Below are 18896 nucleotides of genomic sequence, written 5' to 3'. Positions count from 1 at the left end.
CACACACACACACACACACACACACACACACACACACACACACACACGTGAGAAGTACTACAGATACACACAATGTGATGCTGTCTGTCTTTTGTCATGAAGAACGCGGGGTACAAACAAAACAATAAAAGTCAATTTAGTGGCAGAGACAAAACTAAATTACTAAAAGAGAGCATGTAAGACAACGGGAGTTGTTAAGACTTTGCTGCAGTGTCACCATACGAAATCCCATCTCCGCCGGTTAAACAACAAGCACAGCCTCTCATCCTGGATCAGCAGGATCTATTTATACAATGAGGCGACGCTTTGATATCCGTATCAAGGATCACAGACAACAAGCCTATCGGATGCACTCTCAAAGTCTTGCCACACCCCTACACAGCCCCTTGGGAAGGTTTAATTATTTACACAGTGGAGTTTTAGTTTGAAGGGAAATGTGCTGACTTAACCAAGACTTCAATGGGGCATCCGACAGAGACAGAGAGGGAATGCTGAATGAGTCTGTGCATATTTTATTCTCGGTCGCTCTGTTAGATATTGGCATTACCACCAGCTCAGACTTCAGTGAATGGTGTTTCCGGAGCACTTAACCTCAAAACTGGTAAGTCCTTGTGTTTGATTTAAAGACAACCAGACAGGCCTGCTGTGCATGTCTGAGTGCTATCTGGTCCAGGGTGTACTGAATGAGACACCATGTTGATCTGGTACTCCAAGCTGATTAAAAAGAAGTCTACGTGTAATCGTAACGTATAGAGCACTATTTTTACCCTCCGCCATTTTCAGTCGTGTCCATAGCATGTTCACTTTCTGGTAGCGATCCAACAATGCAATACGTTGCATTTTATAGATGCATTAATTACAGTTGGGCAACACTACTCACGACACAGAATGCGCTCTAGAGTATACCACTGAGTGTCTATTATATAAGGGAGTATGTCAAGGTTTTTTTTATGGAGAGTGTAAACGTGCCTGTCTTTGGCTGCAGGTTCTTGCGTGGCTCTCCGGGACCCTCGATGGGCTGGTCAGCGAGAAACATCCGGGCTTGATCCAAAGTACTCATCACCAAGTACTCGCGTTCCTTCAATTCGGACCGTAGTACCTGCAGGAGAAATGCAAAGCAATGGGTTGAAGTGGCTTCCATTTATATGAAAAAAAGAGTTAGTGTTCGGAAAAACAAATGGCTTTTTTACTTTGTAATGATTAGAATAGAAAAGACAGTGTGTGATATCCAGTCAACTCTATGCAGTGATAGAAGACAGAACAAGCCATCTCAATGAGAAAGAAAGTCCATTTGAGAAATGGTGAATTCATTTATTCCCTCTGCAGGTATGTGCATGTTTGACTCTTTATCCTGCCGGCCCCAGTGAACTCCAAATGAACCTGCTGAACAAGGTGTTGGATCCAGATTGCTGCTGCTGCTGCTGCTGCTGCTAATCAACCAAATCTGTTTAAATCAGCTCCAACTTTCCCTTCCTTCCGAAAGAGACACTTATGATCTCCTCACACTCACTAATATGGCAAAAAGAAGACAAGCAGATGTTTATTTTCAACTTATGGATGAGATAAACAACACTCTCAGCGGCTAATTAGGTGATTGCAGAGTCTTCCCATTTTAAGCGGGAAAGCGAGAGATAAGGAGCCAGAGAGCAGCTATGTTAGGAGCGGCAGCGGCAGTGAGACTTCTGTAAACAGAGCGGCGATTGAAGACGAGAGTGCAGGGTTCAAAACAAGGCATTTCTTTTGGGGTCGGTGTGAAATTAGCTGAGTGATCTGCAGAGTAAAGTGAGCTGCTTGGAGCTATAACCCTGCAGGAATTATCACTACAAAGCCGGCTAGTGATACCACATATCCTACTCATCTTCTTACACAGAAGGCTCACACTGCGATAGACACATTAGCACACATGTAGCCACCGACACACACTCCAAGTCCCACAGTGCAGAAAAAAAAGATATGAAAAGTAAAAAAAAAATAAGAAATTACACTTTTCTTAACCTCATGTCAACTAGTCATCCTCGCCACAGCAGGATTAAAAAAAAAAAAACCGAAATAGAAGGCGTAAGCACAGCATGTAACAGTATAATTATTCTTGTTTTCAATATAAGTGTGACCCCTGATTGCCTATTGGAGTGCGAGATTGCTTTGTGAGGAAGCGATGTAGTTTAAGATGCTGTGAGGGAAGTTGATTAGATGGGACGACTCGCTTTGATAAAGTCTCACACTTATCAGACTTATCAAACAGACGAGTGCCGCTAGAATGAGACGCCGAAAATTCTGGTTTGTAGTCGTGCACACAACACTGACTGAGCGGCAGATGTCAAACATGCTGGGTTCATTGGGATCGTATATACAGTCCCATCTGGAGAGATACGAAGATATGGGAAAAAATGTCAGGGTGAGAGGGTGGGAAGGAACAGTCTGCTCACAGGCTTTGAGATGTACTTTTTGTTCTAGTCTCAAAATAACAAAGCTGATTTCGGGGAGTAAGTGGCTGTTAAGTTAAGACCACCGCAATAACAATTTCACACAGCATCCTGCGGACAAAAGTACCCTCGCACTGAAATGGAGCGTCCCGCTGAAGATAAATTAAATCACACCTGCTAATAAATGGTTTGCTCCGTTCCAATGATTTCCTACCTGCTCACATGGAGGAAGAGAGGAGACCTTGAGAGATGGAAAGTAAATGAGAGGTGATTGAGGAAGAGGAAAAGAGGTGTGTATGTGGAGTCGAGATAAGATAAAAGAGGGTGGGGAGCTAAGCTGCGAGGACAACTGCCAGCAGAAACCAACCTCTTGCTTTTTTTTTTTTTTTTTTTAAATCGTTTTTTTTGTTTTGCAGTCACAGATATGTTGGTGGCTTAAATTGGGATTTGAAAGGGATAAAATTGAGTGTGAAGATGTTGTTTATTCACAAATATTCTTTGCATAATGAGTTTAGCAAGTAAAATCAGTTTTCTTACGTCAATCATTTTTTCCTGCAAATCACAGATAGCGTTGGTGCTCGTGTGAGCACCAACAACAACATCCCGGTTGGACGCCTGATTACAACCAGATAAAAAAAAAGGAGCTCAAACAGCTGCTGCTGCCAAAATATAAACTAACTTTGGCTCTGTTTTGTGTCAGATTTAAAAAAGTGCAAATCTCAGAACAGTTGCTTTAGGCCTGGGTGATCATTCAATACTATCAAATTTAATTGATGTACTGATTTCTTTTTTTAATTCAATTAATCATTTTGTGTCAAAAAAACATCTTTACATTGCTTTGATCTCTACATGTTTGCTGCTACGTTAACGTTCAGATGTTAAACACAGCTCCTTTAATGTTGTGCCAATCATATTAACAACCATATCACACAGCCCTAGTTTGATAAATACTGTGTTATTTGTACCATTACAGTAGATGTTGAAATTGAAGACAGTAGATCATCGTTTACTGTTAACTGGCTCCAAAGAGACACAGACAAAGAAGGTCGGAACGGTGGCAACACAAGTAGTGCCAAGTAATTCCCTCTGTTAGAAACAGCCTCTCTGTGTGTCATCCAGCCTCTGGGTATCCGAGATCAGACAGACGACAACTCCAAAGACCTTTCCCCAACGCTCACATGAGTCTTTTGAGAGATGCCTCCCACTTGCACTCATGTTATCAGAGTGACACACAAGGACACACTTTTCAGAGGAAAGTGAAATGAAAGGTAAATATCAAACAGATGTACATATTTAAGGCTAAGAAAAAGCTTCTTTTTTTATAGCAAATCCCAGAGTTATGAGTGATAAGACATGGCTGTCTATGTCAAAGATAAAAAGGACCAGGTCTTCACTATGCTTCTGTATTCTGTTTTTAGCAAATCAAAACATGGTTTGGGCCACTGTGATTTGTGAAGACCAGATCCAGCTCCCGTCAATCCCACAATGCTTGATGAGTGACTGCGACCTTGGTTGTGTGCATGTGTGTGTATCTGAATCGTTGTGTCTGTGTGACGGTGCTCGTGTCCAGGTGTGTGATTGCGTGTGGCCATAGTAACACAGCAAACTCTTATCACCGTGTGCCCGGCGCTGTGGCGGAGATAAGATACCATCACAACACCGCTGCTTTCCGAGCGCTGCCAAACATCCCTCTATCCCCGCTCTCAAAACCCTGCAATCTCAGCCTCACTGCCATATTACCACACCCCTAATCTTCAGGAGGAAACCACAATGTACCAGTTGTAAACATCAGAGCAGCACGTGACTCCAGGAGCGTTCACACACATTCAAAGAAATTACAAACTCTCAAGAAAATGGGGACTTAAAAAAAATATTGTTTTGGTATTTTTAGAAGAGGCAAATGATTGAACTTGTTGTCTGAGCCAAATTAGATTTTGCATCTGCATACAGTTACACAGCTCCAAAAGAAGCCGTAGCCTGCACCTTTCCCCTCAACACCCACCATTATCTTGGAATAGCCAGAAGCTACCGATGTGTAGTAGTTGTTGTTTGCAATCATACTCACCGACATGCTCGACTAATCTACCGCTTCCAGCCTGAGCCGTATTAAAATAAGTAAAATACCGACGGACCCATGTGTCAGACTAATAAAGAAGTAAAGCATAGTTAAATAATAATGCAAACTCAAGTTTCTTCAGTGACAGTTTCTAATACAACATGGTTATTTTATTATTTTCTCTCAAATATGTATTGGATATGTTTATTTTACAATGCTGCTGCCACTGCAGTGATCTTTCAAGGATTTTAATCCACTGAAGAGACTTTTCTGTTGCTTCTGGCAAAAAGGAATATTTTCAATTCCCAATACAAATTCTTAACATAAAATCATATTTTTGTAATTTGTATTGTCACTGATCACTACCACTACTATGTAGTCACAGTTATTCATTCATTTCGTTGTCGTTTATATTCTTTTACACAAGTCTGTGCAAAGGATGCGAAGGCAAAAACAATCAAAACTTACTCACAACGAGGCAATTGAGTATTTCAAAATGTCCTTCCTTTCCTGAGAGATAAGGTAAAGTCCAGCCCAGCACTTTAATTCATTCCATTCTCCTTTGCTACCTGCCCGTTCAGGTGCAAATGGTGCTAATCAATCATGCAGGCACACTGATTAAGATGGGTTCTCTAGCGGAGTATTATACCCTCCTGGCTTTAGACGGGGTAATTGTGCCCTGCTTAAGCATATTAAGCGTATTAAGAGACCTCAAAGAAACCAAGTTAAATAAATTGAAATATAAATATAAATATAGAATCCCACTTTTTGCCAGTTTGTTTGCATACTTATTCCCTCTGAAACATTTGGAAGAGTGTTTGAAAAGACTCAACAGTCCGAACAATGTAGACAAGAAGCCAACTGTTGCTGAAAGATAAGAGTTGTTCAAAAATGCCCACAAGCACTCGGCACCTTTTTCCCGCTTCTTGAAGCTGTTGATTTAATAGAGGAGATTGATGAGTTTAATCAGCTGGATGCTGACGGAGGCCTTTTATTGGATAATTGAATGTGCAATTAATAAATTCTATTATGGCCATTTTAGCGGGGGAAAACACAGACACAAATCAATACAGAGAGGAAGGACCACAAAGTCACTCAAGTAATACAGGGCAATGCCGTTCCCTCCCTCTCTCTCTCTGTCTCACACACTCTTTTAATTCCTCCTGGGTGTTGCCAAATGAACGGAAAGGCTTTCAGGCAGAATCTAATGCAACAGTTGTGTTAGAAACTGAATGTCCTGAAAACAGACAGGTGAAAGTGCATCATGTTTCTGCCCCTAATAACTTCCTTTCTTCCACATATAAACCTCTTTCCATCCTCTTCCTGTCCATCACTTTCTTCAGGTGTTCGGACGACGGCTCTCTCATATTTTTCTTCCCTCTGATTCTTTAATAACTGTTGGCCTAAGTGGCTTAGCCTTCCCTTTTTATCTCCACAAGTCTTCCAGGAAAAAAAAGAAGAGGTTTTTCCACTTAGCCCTTCTAAGCTCTCCGTACCGCATAGATACCTATTTCCATAGAGCAATGCACATTTCCCCATCACACTGACAGAGTAGCTGTGTATCACTGAGTGACTTAAGTGTGCGCGCATGAATATGTAAGCACAGGAGAATAAGCGTGCGCGCGTGTGTGTGTGTCGGTGTAAGCAAGTAATAGAGCATGACGTGTTCAAAGCTCCAGCTCTTTGTGCTGCTCAGCCCCCTCATCCCTCTCAGGGTCGACAAGACCCCCAAGCCAATCTATTAAGAATACAAGGAGGAAGCAAAGGGAAAATACAATGCAACATAGTTCAAAAAAAAAAAAAGTGACCCTTCAACTCTCCCGTCCCATTATTTCCTATTCCATCGTTTTCAAAGCTGAAGACCTGGAGATGAACAAGGAAATGGGAGAGAGGATAGAGTGAGAGAAAGACGGTAAAGAAAGGAGATGCAAACGCGAGGGAGACCAACAGCAGGACAGACACCACGGAGGAGAAAACGAGACAGAAGAGCTGAGAGAGGGTAACGAGAAAAGGAAGGTGAAAGTAGAGATGCGGGAAGATTGTATTCTCCTGCGGGTATTATGTGCTCGCAATCCCGTTCCTTATTTAATGGACCGAGTCTGATCGGCTGGGTTGAGGCCCGTCTCTGTTTTCTGTCAGTTTCTGAGAACAAGATACAGAGCGCACCGCTATATCATCTCAGACCTCAGAGGACACATTTTGATTAACCTGGGCAGTTGTTTGTTGTCTCATGGCTCAAAACGCAGATAGAACTGAAACTCAGATGTTGAGTCCCTCATTCTAGGTCTTAACTGGCAGAGTATCTCTCTTTCTTCCCACAAGCCCAAACATGAACACGTTCCTTTTAAATTCATACATCTCTTTCCTTCACAGACTGAATATATATATAACGAGGGCAAGAGCGTTGTAGTTTTTCGTCCCTGGATACATTATATTGACCCGGTCTGGAATTGTCCTGACAGGAATAGTTTAATAATATAAGATTGAAGCCATGATTTTGAGAAACACTACTCTTTTACATAATGAGTTCTGCTTTTGAATGATGGTTCTCCATTAAATCATTAAAAGTATATACTTAGCAGGCATTACAGCAGCCAAGAAATTGATTGTCTGCCGATGCAGAGAGCCCCACTCTGTCTCTACAATAGATCAGTTATCTGCCATTCTCAATTTTTCTGTCTTTGAAATTAGAGGCCGCAAAAATGAGTTAATTTTACTAATGTTGAAGCTTTAGTTCCCCGTGTCTTTGTTGGGGGTTAGGATGAGGTTTAATATTCTTCAGTTTCTAGACTTTTTTTATGTCAAAACCTTTCTTACTTCCTTTATTCCATCTTCTTCTCCTTCCACGTATCAGTATTGAGGCGTGTTTGATTCCCCTCCTAATAATAAAGGACGTATCTAATTTCAGCTTTCTTGGAAACTGATCGTGTCTCTGTGTGCACGGTTGCTTTATTGGTCTCGTCTAGTATTGTGTCTACCAACATGAAATAAGAAAATGTCATGTAAAATGTAATTACATAAACATGTAGAAATGCTTGAGCTTAGAATTGTTTGTCAAACTGTAAAAAGAACGTGCGCATCCTTAAAGTGGATACACATGTACCTGGATACATACGGTATGCACACAGATAAGTTGTGTAAGTGTAGTAAGCATCATATACACAGATGTGATGGGTGTGTGTGCGCGTGTGTGTGTGTGTGTGTGTGTGTGTCCCAGAGGGCCAGAGTCTGTTGATCTGTCTTAGTGTGGGTGTGATCCTGCGCCCACGCACAAACAACACGTGTATTAACTCTCGAGGCATTTTGGGGAACAAAATAATGGCGTGGTGAACGGAGTGCGGAGAAACGCATTACGATGTGAAGAGCGACATCAACAGTAGTAGCGGCCGGCAGACTGGGAGTAAACAGTAGCCGCAGGGTTAGTCATCTATCTGAAAGCAATTACACGCCAAAGCACTATCACAATAACCAGTGGTTACAATAAATAATACAGTGGGGAACACGGATGACAAATAGCAGTATGGACAAAGGTGTGAATGGGTCGGCACAAAAAGATATTGATCTCGTTAGAATAAATGATGTGATGTGAAATAAGAGTGATAAATAACAATATTTCTAGGAATGAAATAGAAGGAACTCTGATTGTGTAGTAGTCATTTTGATATTGGTCTTTAACTCTGCGCTGATACAAGCTTTGTGCTTGTTGACTGCTGAGTGACCACAATAACACTGCTGATTATCAACCACGGAGAGGAAAAACATCCCACTGTGGTTCTGCTTGACTGCTGCAATCTGTACTTCAGCTAAATTTACTGCAGCCACCACGCTGACCAGCCTAATGTAAATAATGTCGGGGTGATTACTGCTACTGCTTTATGGTAACAGTGTCTTCTTGTGGTTTCAGTCCGTCCTGTTTGGCACTTGTGTAGACACTCAATACAGTGACTGAATGTACATGAGTACTTGCACCAGCACTATAAAATACTGTTCAACTGCCTGGATTATCATCTTCGGTCTGGATCATTACAGGTTATAGGTAGAGCGCAAGATTTCTTAAAGCGAGACTAATCCAGCATTGTGTCGCCTGGTCCGGTCTGGAAGCAGAGTTATTCTCAATTAAGCAGGACGGCACAGATCGTAAGATTGAATGACGACTTAATTCTATTTAACTGAGTCATTAGCAGTCAAATAGAATTAAGTCCCAGTAAAGCTATCGACATGATGCTTATTTAAATTCTCATCCAGTTGCCTTTGACTGAAATGCCCTGTAAACCCACACAGGTGTATTTATTTATTCTGCCTAATAAAAACTGCTCTGTTGAGGTAAGTCAGTACACACACCAAAGAGCCTTTAAGAAAGGTCCAATGAGGCAAAATAGGTTAAACGCCTTGATAGCACATTAAAGAAGGGCCTTTAATACATGGTAACAAAAATGCTAAAACCTATGCAGTAGAAATGCTTTCTCATCTGGGAAAAACTCAAATACTCAACTTTTAGGAAAGTTGAAGAAAACAAAGGGGGACAAGGTATGATGAATCTAGTCCAGAGTGTCAGGAACATTGCCTGTGGCGACAGAACGTACCGTGCAGTGGTTTTGCTGTTGCAGCAGAGTAGGGACATCTCCGCCGATGGGCATCTGCTTGGCCAGCTCGTCATCCTTCGTGCAGATCCACCTCCACAGCTCCTCCAGGAGGCCCAGCAGACGAGACCAGCGCTCAGCACTCGCCTCCAGATGGGCTCTGCCAACATACACCGTCCGCTTACGCTATTATTATACTGTGTGCATTTGAAACTCTCACTATTGAAGCCTATACAGTCTTGTACAGACATAAAGCTGTGTATTTAAGAGACACACATGTAACATAAATGTAGACCTATTGAAGGCTGATTTATTTATACAGAAGTAATGACACTTGTTCTTTTATTTTTAAGAAACTGATTATACAGTGGGTACGGAAAGTATTCAGACCCCTTTAAATTTTTCACACTTTGTTTCATTGCAGCCATTTGCTAAAATCAAAAAAGTTGAAAAAAACACTGAAATGTAGAAATTTTTGCAAATTTATTAAAAAAGAAACTGAAATATCACATGGTCATAAGTATTCAGACCCTTTGCTCAGTATTGAGTAGAAGCACCCTTTTGAGCTAGTACAGCCATGAGTCTTCTTGGGAATGATGCAACAACCTTTTCACACCTGGATTTGGGGATCCTCTGCCATTCTTCCTTGCAGATCCTCTCCAGTTCCGTCAGGTTGGATGGTGAACGTTTCAGGTCTCTCCAGAGATGCTCAATTGGGTTTAGGTCAGGGCTCTGGCTGGGCCAGTCAAGAATGGTCACAGAGTTGTTCCGAAGCCACTCCTTTGTTATTTTAGCTGTGTGCTTAGGGTCATTGTCTTGTTGGAAGGTCAACCTTCGGCCCAGTCTGAGGTCCAGAGCACTCTGGAAGAGGTTTTCTTCCAGGATATCTCTGTACTTGGCCACATTCATCTTTCCTTCAATTGCAACCAGTCGTCCTGTCCCTGCAGCTGAAAAACACCCCCATAGCATGATGCTGCCACCACCATGTTTCACTGTTGGGATTGTATTGGGCAGGTGATGAGCAGTGCCTGGTTTTCTCCACACATACCGCTTAGAATTAACGCCAAAAAGTTCAATCTTGGTCTCATCAGACCAGAGCATCTTATTTCTCATAGTCTGTGCGGGCTATGCGGGCTTTCATATGTCTTGCACTGAGGAGAGGCTTCCGTCGGGGCCACTCTGCCATAAAGCCCCGACTGGTGGAGGGCTGCAGTGATAGTTGACTTTGTGGAACTTTCTCCCATCTCCCTACTGCATCTCTGGAGCTCAGCCACAGTGATCTTTGGGTTCTTCTTTACCTCTCTCACCAAGGCTCTTCTTCCACGATTGCTCAGTTTGGCTGGATGGCCAGGTCTAGGAAGAGTTCTGGTCGTCCCAAACTTTTTCCATTTAAGGATTATGGAGGCCACTGTGCTCTTAGGAACCTTGAGTGTTGCAGAACTTCTTTTGTAACCTTGGCCAGATCTGTGCCTTGCCACAATTCTGTCTCTGAGCTCCTTGGGCAGTTCCTTCGACCTCATGATTCTCATTTGCTCTGACATGCACTGTGAGCTGTAAGGTCTTATATAGACAGGTGTGTGCCTTTCCTAATCAAGTCCAATCAGTTTAATTAAACACAGCTGGACTCCAATGGAGTAGAACCATCTCAAGGAGGATCAGAAGAAAAGAGACAAACTGGGAAGCTGGACTAATTTGTACTCTTGTGATATTTCCCCTGTACTGTACAGACAGCCACTAATAGTCTTTCTGCCCGGACAATGAACATAACTCAAATACTGAGTCAGAGGAGCCCAACGTTTCAGCGGTCTGCACACTTCTCTCTGGTGTCCGTTCACTTTATTTCTTTCATTGTGCAGGAAGGCAACAGCTTTACTAACAAGCCAGTTCTGGCTGTGCAGTTTGATGATTTGGTTTTCATTTGCAGACAGCTCCCATCCTCCTCTCTGTGGGACAGTTGCCACAATAGCCAGAAAGAAACTGAGCTATTGGCCTTTTCTGTGCCTATTTCCAAGATCCCCGTGTGGACAGCTGTAATCTGGCTGCCATACCACCTGAGGTGTGTGTGTGTGAGTCTCAATATTACAGACTGCCAATACTGTCCTGCTAGTCCGCCTCATGGAGCAAAGCAATACCGCTGCCACGTAGGGCACAGGTGCACTGCCTGAGAGGTCAATACACAGTTTCCACAAGGGTACTGGAGTGAGTGAGTGGATGCAAGCCAAGTTCAACCAGCATTATTTATAAGCAAGCTTTTTGTTTTTGAAATAAAGTTTTGTAATAATACAAGTTATATGGAGTATTTAAGGATGCATAAATCGATGGTATTTTTGCACAGGACGCTTTGAAATTCTTGTCCTGGTTGTGATCATGTTCAGGATATTATGATGTTTTACATGCAACATGAGACCTCACATGATTCTGATATTATTCAAGTTTTTGATCTGTGTGTCATACCAACATGTTTTTGAGTACAGTATATCACAATGAGTATTTGTGAGGATATCATTCATATCGCCCACTCCTAACTTCTGCACATGCCAGTTATCTGCTTATGGAGACGTATCCTGTTGAAAGCGGGATATGAATATGTAATATTTGCAAACACATTACTCGATCATCACAGGGTATCTGTTGTGGCCTGAGCCATTATGTTTTTGGGTCTTCATCAGTTCTGTCCTGTTGTCGTCATGATGCGATATCTCAGTAACGCCTGGAGGGAATTTCTCCAACTTCATAATGCTCTGCAAAAACACTTTTCTGGCCATTTTTAAGCACCAGGAACAGAAGGGAAAGTTTGTGACCATATTTGGTCAGATACTGAATTGGTGAACTTACACACTAATAGACATAGAGCAGAACAACATGACATACAACCGCGAGGCTGTAATTCTAGTTATCAATGCAGCGATCCACACCGGCCACGCAATGGCTCACAACTATGAACTTAAGAATTTTCGTGTTTTTTCGCTCCTGACTTTAACGCTTAACTGTCCATTGTTACTCTTTTAAAACACTTCTGAATGAACTGCAGTAATGGGACTTCCGTTGTAAATATGGATGTAGGATTGCTGCTGACTTGCTGCTTTCGCTGCACGGCCGGTGTAGACGAGGGGTAACCAGAATACCAGTGTGAATGTAATCACACTCTGTGTTAGCTCCCTGGGGGGTTTCCAACTGTGCTATTGATTTATATACAGTGCTATACACATTGCTAAACTGCTATACACAGGTAAATAACAGCATATATTAATTGTATACTCAAGATACTAGTATGTGTTTATACGTCTAAAAGAATAAGAAAGAGTTGCTTGAGCAACTCCACCTTCAGCTTAATTGCACAGAAATTGAACTCATCGTGACCATGATGCCAACTCCATCCGCTGTGAACCTCTATTTCTCTGAGTACAACTTTCAGGCCTGCAGCTGACTGTCTTCTCTCCCGCCTGTCTGTGTGTCTGTCTGGTCATTGTGCAGGTGGCGGTGGAGGACAGACTGAAGCTGCTTAAAGAAGCCCACAGAGACTTCGGCCCGTCCTCTCAACATTTCCTCTCCAGTAAGTACAGAACCAATGGGGGGGGGGGGACTTGGTTTGTTTCCACTCAGTTACACTGTTTCACATCCCCCTAAATTTCCCCATGTCCCATCTTCTAATCTTCGGCCATATGCTTCACAGTCATGCATGCTCGGTGGATATGTGGATGCACATGCATACTCGCGCGCGCGCACACACACACACACACACACACACACACAGTTTGCAGACGAGACACTTCACTCTTGAATAATGCAAGGCTTAATTACAGCTCTCCACTGTCTCCCTTTCTTTTTCCCCCCTCTTTAGAGTGGTCATTAGTAGAGAGAGAGTAACAGAGAGAGCTAGAGACAGAGCTATAGAGAGAAAAGATAAATGCACGAGTGTGAACATTAAACAAAGCAGCCAGACTCTCTCTCTCCCTGCGCGTCTCATTCTAATGTCATTTTCTATAATCATGCGGCCATTAGTGTTCTTTCTGCTCCACCTGATTTGCTCTGCTGGCTGTCAGACACAGAGATAAAATGGACGGCGTATGATTCAGAGGCAGGTGGTAAGCTCGGCCCGCCGTGCCATGTCTCCAAAAGACATGAATTTACCAATAGAGCCCTGCTGAGAGCTCAGCAACTGCACCAGACAAAACCACACTCCGTCTCTTCTTTCATCTTCCCGGCACTACGACACTATCTACTCAATCACACACTCGCTCTCATTACACTAGTAGCTTAATATTCCCTTGGGGATCAATAAAGTACTGCGTCATTATCTTGCCTTTCCATCTCGTATATCTCCCAATCTCGCTTAATCTCTTTCTCTTACTGTGTTTTCATCTCCCTATCTCAGCGTATAACTGTGTCAAGGAGGAGGGAAAGTGGGAGGGCAGTAAATCAAGCAACATTTCTGCTCCGTATTTCTCTTAAGAGCCTCAAGTCTTATATCTGGCTCATTTCCACAATGTGTCAGCCTGTCATGTCGAACATGTCCTTTGTCTGTCACTATTTATTGTCTCCTTTTCTTTCCATGAAGTTTAACATAAACCTGGACACGTGGTGCCTTTTTCTCAACAGTATTTTTCTCTGTTTAATTTATTGATCATTTCAAGCCCTATTTTCCCATTATTATTATTATTATTATTATTATGGAAGTGTTAGATATGAGATTTATATTCAAGTCACGCCCCAAACACTAAATGGATTACTGTACTTCATCTCTTCTTTTTCTTTGTCTTTCTCTCTCTGTCTGCAGCTTCTGTTGAGCTCCCCTGGCAACGTGCGGTATCTCAGAATAAGGTTCCATATTACATCAAGTAAGTGTCGAAAAATGGCTTCGATAGCCATCTTTGTGTGTCGTGTGTGTGTGTGTGTGTGTGTGACACAATGATTATTCTACAGTGATTGGCATTCAAGGCAGAGCAGTCAGGGTATTGTCTGTAAAAATGCTGTATTTATACCTATCATCTTTATTATTGGTTTGAAATGTGTTTTGTGTGTCACCCTTTATACCAATGCATTTTCTATTTGTCATCACCGGGTGTATGTCTTTGAGCTTTGAGCGCTTGAATTGAAGATTGATTTTCTTGTCTCAGATTGTTTTAGAATTTTTAGAGGTCAAACTAAAAAGTATTTTTTAAATAAAAGCAAAGGTTCCAGAAAAGAACATAACTGTGCGTAGCAGAGTTTAGTTTTTTTGTATTCCTAAGCCCGGTGATCTTCTTTTGACCCCTTAGGTTAATTTTGTGAGCGCTGTTAGGGTCTTGATCCTCAGGTTGTGAACCGCTGTCCGATAATTGAGATTCCAGCTACTGTCGACCTGGAGAGTTTGTAAAAATGCAGGTTAATTCAATCAGAACAAGCCAAAATATACTGAATTTTCAGACTGTCATATGATCTTTGACTTTAACTGACATTGCTGTAGTTTCCAACTTCGATATTCAAATAGTAGACCAAATGTGGGCAGTATGGTGCAGATGGAGTTGATTTTTCATTTTTATTTTTCATTTCAAAAATGTTCATCGTTAACTGTGAAATAACTCATTATCTTTTCTATCTAATGCTTTTCCACCTTTTTACATTAAAGTTCTGACCACTAGTGACCTCTCGCATACATCACCCACGGGTGTTCAGGTAGCTATTGTTCTGTGCACATTCAATGCACGTACTTCATTTATATTGCTCCCAATTACAAGCTCCTTTCTGCCCATTAGCTCCTGTGTGTGTATATATTAAAATTCCAACTGTTTCACCTGCATATGACTCATCCAGTCCAGCATTTGCACTTCCTTTTGAATTGATAAATACCAGGCTGAATCCCTGGGCAGCCTTCCACACTGTTCTAAAAGTGACTGTAACAACTTCAGCTTCACGTCTTGCTTCGCATTACATTTTTTGCCGGCCAAACAGCAGGTTTTTATTAAAACGGGTCGAGAGAATATCTGTGTCGATAGCAAACAAGGCAGCTTCTCTGCTTTTTCTCAAAGTTTGAAGGACCTCATTATCCAGAAACCATGTAACTGTCAGTAAACTGCTGACTAACCAAACCTAAATTCACCCTTATTTTAGAAACATAGTAGTTTCAGCTACAGCATCACTTGTCAGTTATGCTTTCCTTGTTTTTCTGGTTTCTGTTAAGACACTTACTGTGTAACTTTGTGATTTAGGATGATAAGGCAGTTGTAATTTTTAGGACTCCCTTAAATCGCCTTTGGCCCCGAGTTGAGAATGTCACCGTGTCAGTTAAATAGTCAGTAGCCATTCTTTTAAAACAATCCACCTTGTGCCATTGTTCCCAGAACAACCCCCCATAAAAGCTTCAGCCATGAATATGAACAGATCCAGACCGGTCTTGTGATGGGATAAATGTCTCCAAAGATTTAATGCAACATTTTCCAAAGCACAGCAATTTATGTTTAGTACGGTCGAAATTTAGACTTGCTTGAGATTGATAACCTTATAATATTATCAGTTGGTGTACATTTGGGACTGTCTTCGAAGACTCTAGCTCGGTGGTGCATTTAAGTTTTTCTGGAAAGCTTGTATCCCAAATGATACAACCAGCTAATTAAAATAAACTGATTCCGTTTTTTTGTTTTTGTTTTTTTTATCCTATTAAAAAAAATCTGAGTAAATTTGGAAGGAGGTCAAGATCAAATGTTGTCAGACCGACTAGGAAGACATAAACCCAGGGATTTAGACAAAGAGAGTGGGGGAAGGGACACCTGCGTTGTGTTTAGACTGCAGCTTGGCACTCGAGGTGGATCAGATGAAAGCCAGAGACAGGACGACTCGGAGGACAGGCGTCTAACATTACAGTCAACAACAGCCTGTGATCACAGATGTGCCCAGCCAATGCACCTGCATCCGCCCACTCGCACAAACAAAACACATGCGCACAAGGGTATTCACACAAACCAATACACACACATGCATTTAGACACACAAATAGAGATTCCCATCGTCTCACTGGCAAGTAAACGCTTACACGCACTCAAGAATGCATATTGTATAAGCCCCAACTGGACACAAGCTCAAACTGGCTAACAAAACACATGCAGCATAGTGAGCACACACCATTTGTTTTGTTGATGCTTCTGAGTTGGTTGGAGCAGATTTTCCTTCTGCCTGGCCTTTTTCCGCATTAAATTGCTTTTTTTTTTTTTTTTAGAAACAGGAAGAAAAGGATCAATCCTTTTTCAACTTTTACCTCAATGTGTGGCTTTTCTTTCCTTATTAAAATGAAGATAGTCTACTGTGCTGTACACTGCCCTCACTGAACCTCCCTCACACATAAATATACATGCAGGCTGCTGCATACTCATGCAAATCCACTTCATTTGCAGCCTGGAAACTGAACTCTAAATCCATCTCCAGGACTAATCGCAGGTCGCTTTCAGTGCCGGGACATCCTCGGGACACCCGCATCAGTCTTTGACACATTCATTACCCCAAACCAGTTCTCGTTTCCTCTTCCATCTCCTCTCATACTCTGCCTCTTTTCTTTGGGCAGACAAAGGGCCCCTGATTAAAACCGAGCCTTGTCCCCACCTCCTGTAGCGATGAGTTCAGGCGACATATTGGGGAGGAAAATCAAATGGCTTCGCACAAGTTCTGTGCCTGCCGTCTCACGCTGGCAACCTCACATGTTGTCCCATTTCACCCATTCTGGCACTTCAGCGGAGGGCTCACACGCCTCGTAGGCTAATTGAGGGGAAATATAGCAAGACTGCATCTCTGCAAAGATTTGATAAAGTCTCTGTGCTGTCTCTCCGTGTTTTTGTTCGGAAACCTTTGGTGGGGTTGGTTGGACAGAACACAACAGACAGCCGTGTGGACCTAATGCACCTCTTTCTTATGTATGCAAAATTGTTTTCAATTAAAGCAGTTTGAACTGTATGTCAAAAGCAGAACGCTGATAACATTGGCTGGGGTTGATTTTATAAGAGCAAAGGAGGCAGAGATGGAGACGTGAAAGCCAGGAGATGTCAGGTGGTGAATGCAGGCTCTTCTCCCCTGTCACAGACACTTCGTGATAAGTCTGGCAGGTTGCTGTCACCGAGGGGAAAAAAAAAAAAAAAAAGTTCCTGAAATCTTTCTCTGGCTTCCTCAGATATTTCCCTTATTCTGTCTATTTGGATATCCAAGTATTCATCTGCACACTCATAATTATTCTTTGTGCTCTCCAAGTGTGAAACAATGACTAACTGTCAGGAGACACAGCAGAAGTGTTTGATGGGATACGTCCACCTCTCGGACCATGGGGATATTTTTTTGTCCTTTAGTAGGAAAGACAGATAGACAGGCATAGTCACTAGTTATGAGGACATTGCTGATATGGTTAATTATGAGGCAGCAAATGTCACATGCAGTGCAAAAAGACACAAGCGGCTTTAGTGGCTTTATCGCCACGTAACAATTTTAATTTATCGCGTAAAATTACAAGTTTTGTTTGATCAGCAGTCCAAAACACTAATATTATTAAATTTTCAGTCATATAAAACAGAGAGAAACCGCTGTTGATTTATTTTCTGTTGCTTGTCCAATCAAATAATTGTCCACTGACTTTAAGCTGGTATGAAAGCTGTCAACTGAACTCTGCAGCGGACTAAACAACTACACCGGTCTGTGTTAACTCAAACCGAATTACTGGTGTGAAAGCAATTTTTGACTAGGAAGACCTCCCACTGTTTACTGACGATGTACTTCTGTAAGTTGCTCTTTAATATTCCCTGTGGCATCTCCTCTCGCCTTTGAATGTTTCCTGCTGTGTTATCAAACCTGCAGCAGCTTTGTAGTAAATGTGTCAACAGTTTGATATTTTTTTCCTCCTAAAGCACGACAAAAAGATTGCGTAGGCATTACAAAGGGAATACATTGAAGGGAAAGCGTTGAGTACCGTTAAACCTGGCAGCTCAGTCGTCCTCGTTATGGCATACATGAGTTGTGGACATAAGCACAGGCTTTCTGATCTTTCTGTTGATGGAAATGGAGATTTTTTTTTTAGTAGTGAATTGATCGTGTGTCTATTGTTTCTCTAATGTACCCTTCTACACTTAACTGATAAAAATGTTCTTTGGCAGTAGCTGTTGGCCAGTCTGTCTCCTTGTGTGTCTGTCATCAGCACCGGAAGACCCAGGCCTAAGCGATGCCTGTGAAAGTGTGAAAGGGTTCATCAGTCTGTACGGACATTGAATAGTGATGAAGATCTGTGTAGGAGGAGGGCCGCGCCGCCATCTCAGTTCACTGTCAGCACTCCACTTCCTGCTGCCTGTCAGCGGAGAGCGAGCCATCGCTGAAACCACAGGGGAGCCTCTGCATTCAAAAACAGACTTTTGTTTCAAAAAAACAGTCTTCCAGAAATTTTCTCAAACATTCCACACAGATCTGAGTGCATCCTCTGACAGCCAGATAAAACACACACACACACACACACACAGCCACAGCACGACCAGCAGAGCTCAAATACATGCACAGATTGGCAGCCGCAGCTTTGAGAAAAGTCAGATTCTTTGCTGCCCTGTGAGTGAAGCCAACCATGTTTGATCAGTTTTAGCACAGCCTTATTTTATTTATTTTTATGCCATTGGTTTTTCAGTAGATTTGGTGTGTTGTTTTGTATGTGTGTATTTGTGAGGCTTCTGTCTGATGCAGAAATGTAAACAGGGAGTTGAGACGAGGTCCCCTTATATTTATGTCCCCTGGTATTTGAAAAGAAAGATGCTGTGGTGATAAGAGGGATTCGCAGTATGTGTCTATTTGTGTGTGTGTGTGTGTGTGTGTGTGTGTGTGTGTGTGTGTGTGTGTGTGTGTGTG

At 42.2% G+C, this 18896-nt stretch overlaps 2 protein-coding genes across 2 annotated transcripts in view; one reads left to right on the top strand and one right to left on the bottom strand.

Moving 5' to 3' along the window:
* Positions 1–9431, bottom strand: part of LOC116398808 (utrophin-like) — a 12256-nt gene extending 2825 nt beyond the window's left edge. The window contains exons 1-2 of the mRNA XM_031875457.1: positions 9063–9431; positions 970–1099 (exon numbers count right to left, since the gene is read on the bottom strand). Of these exons, the coding sequence (XP_031731317.1) occupies positions 970–1099; positions 9063–9116 (184 nt within the window). The 5' untranslated portion in view covers positions 9117–9431. The remainder of the gene's footprint in view (positions 1–969; positions 1100–9062) is intronic.
* Positions 9432–11749: 2318 nt separating this feature from the next.
* Positions 11750–18896, top strand: part of LOC116398813 (utrophin-like) — a 47560-nt gene continuing 40413 nt past the window's right edge. The window contains exons 1-3 of the mRNA XM_031875470.1: positions 11750–11762; positions 12475–12612; positions 13837–13897. Of these exons, the coding sequence (XP_031731330.1) occupies positions 11750–11762; positions 12475–12612; positions 13837–13897 (212 nt within the window). The remainder of the gene's footprint in view (positions 11763–12474; positions 12613–13836; positions 13898–18896) is intronic.

Source organism: Anarrhichthys ocellatus, unplaced genomic scaffold, assembly GCF_004355925.1.
Source record: "Anarrhichthys ocellatus isolate YVR2014 unplaced genomic scaffold, GSC_Weel_1.0 scaffold91, whole genome shotgun sequence".
NCBI classification, from domain to species: domain Eukaryota; kingdom Metazoa; phylum Chordata; class Actinopteri; order Perciformes; family Anarhichadidae; genus Anarrhichthys; species Anarrhichthys ocellatus.
This window is presented reverse-complemented; position numbering and strand designations above follow the sequence as displayed.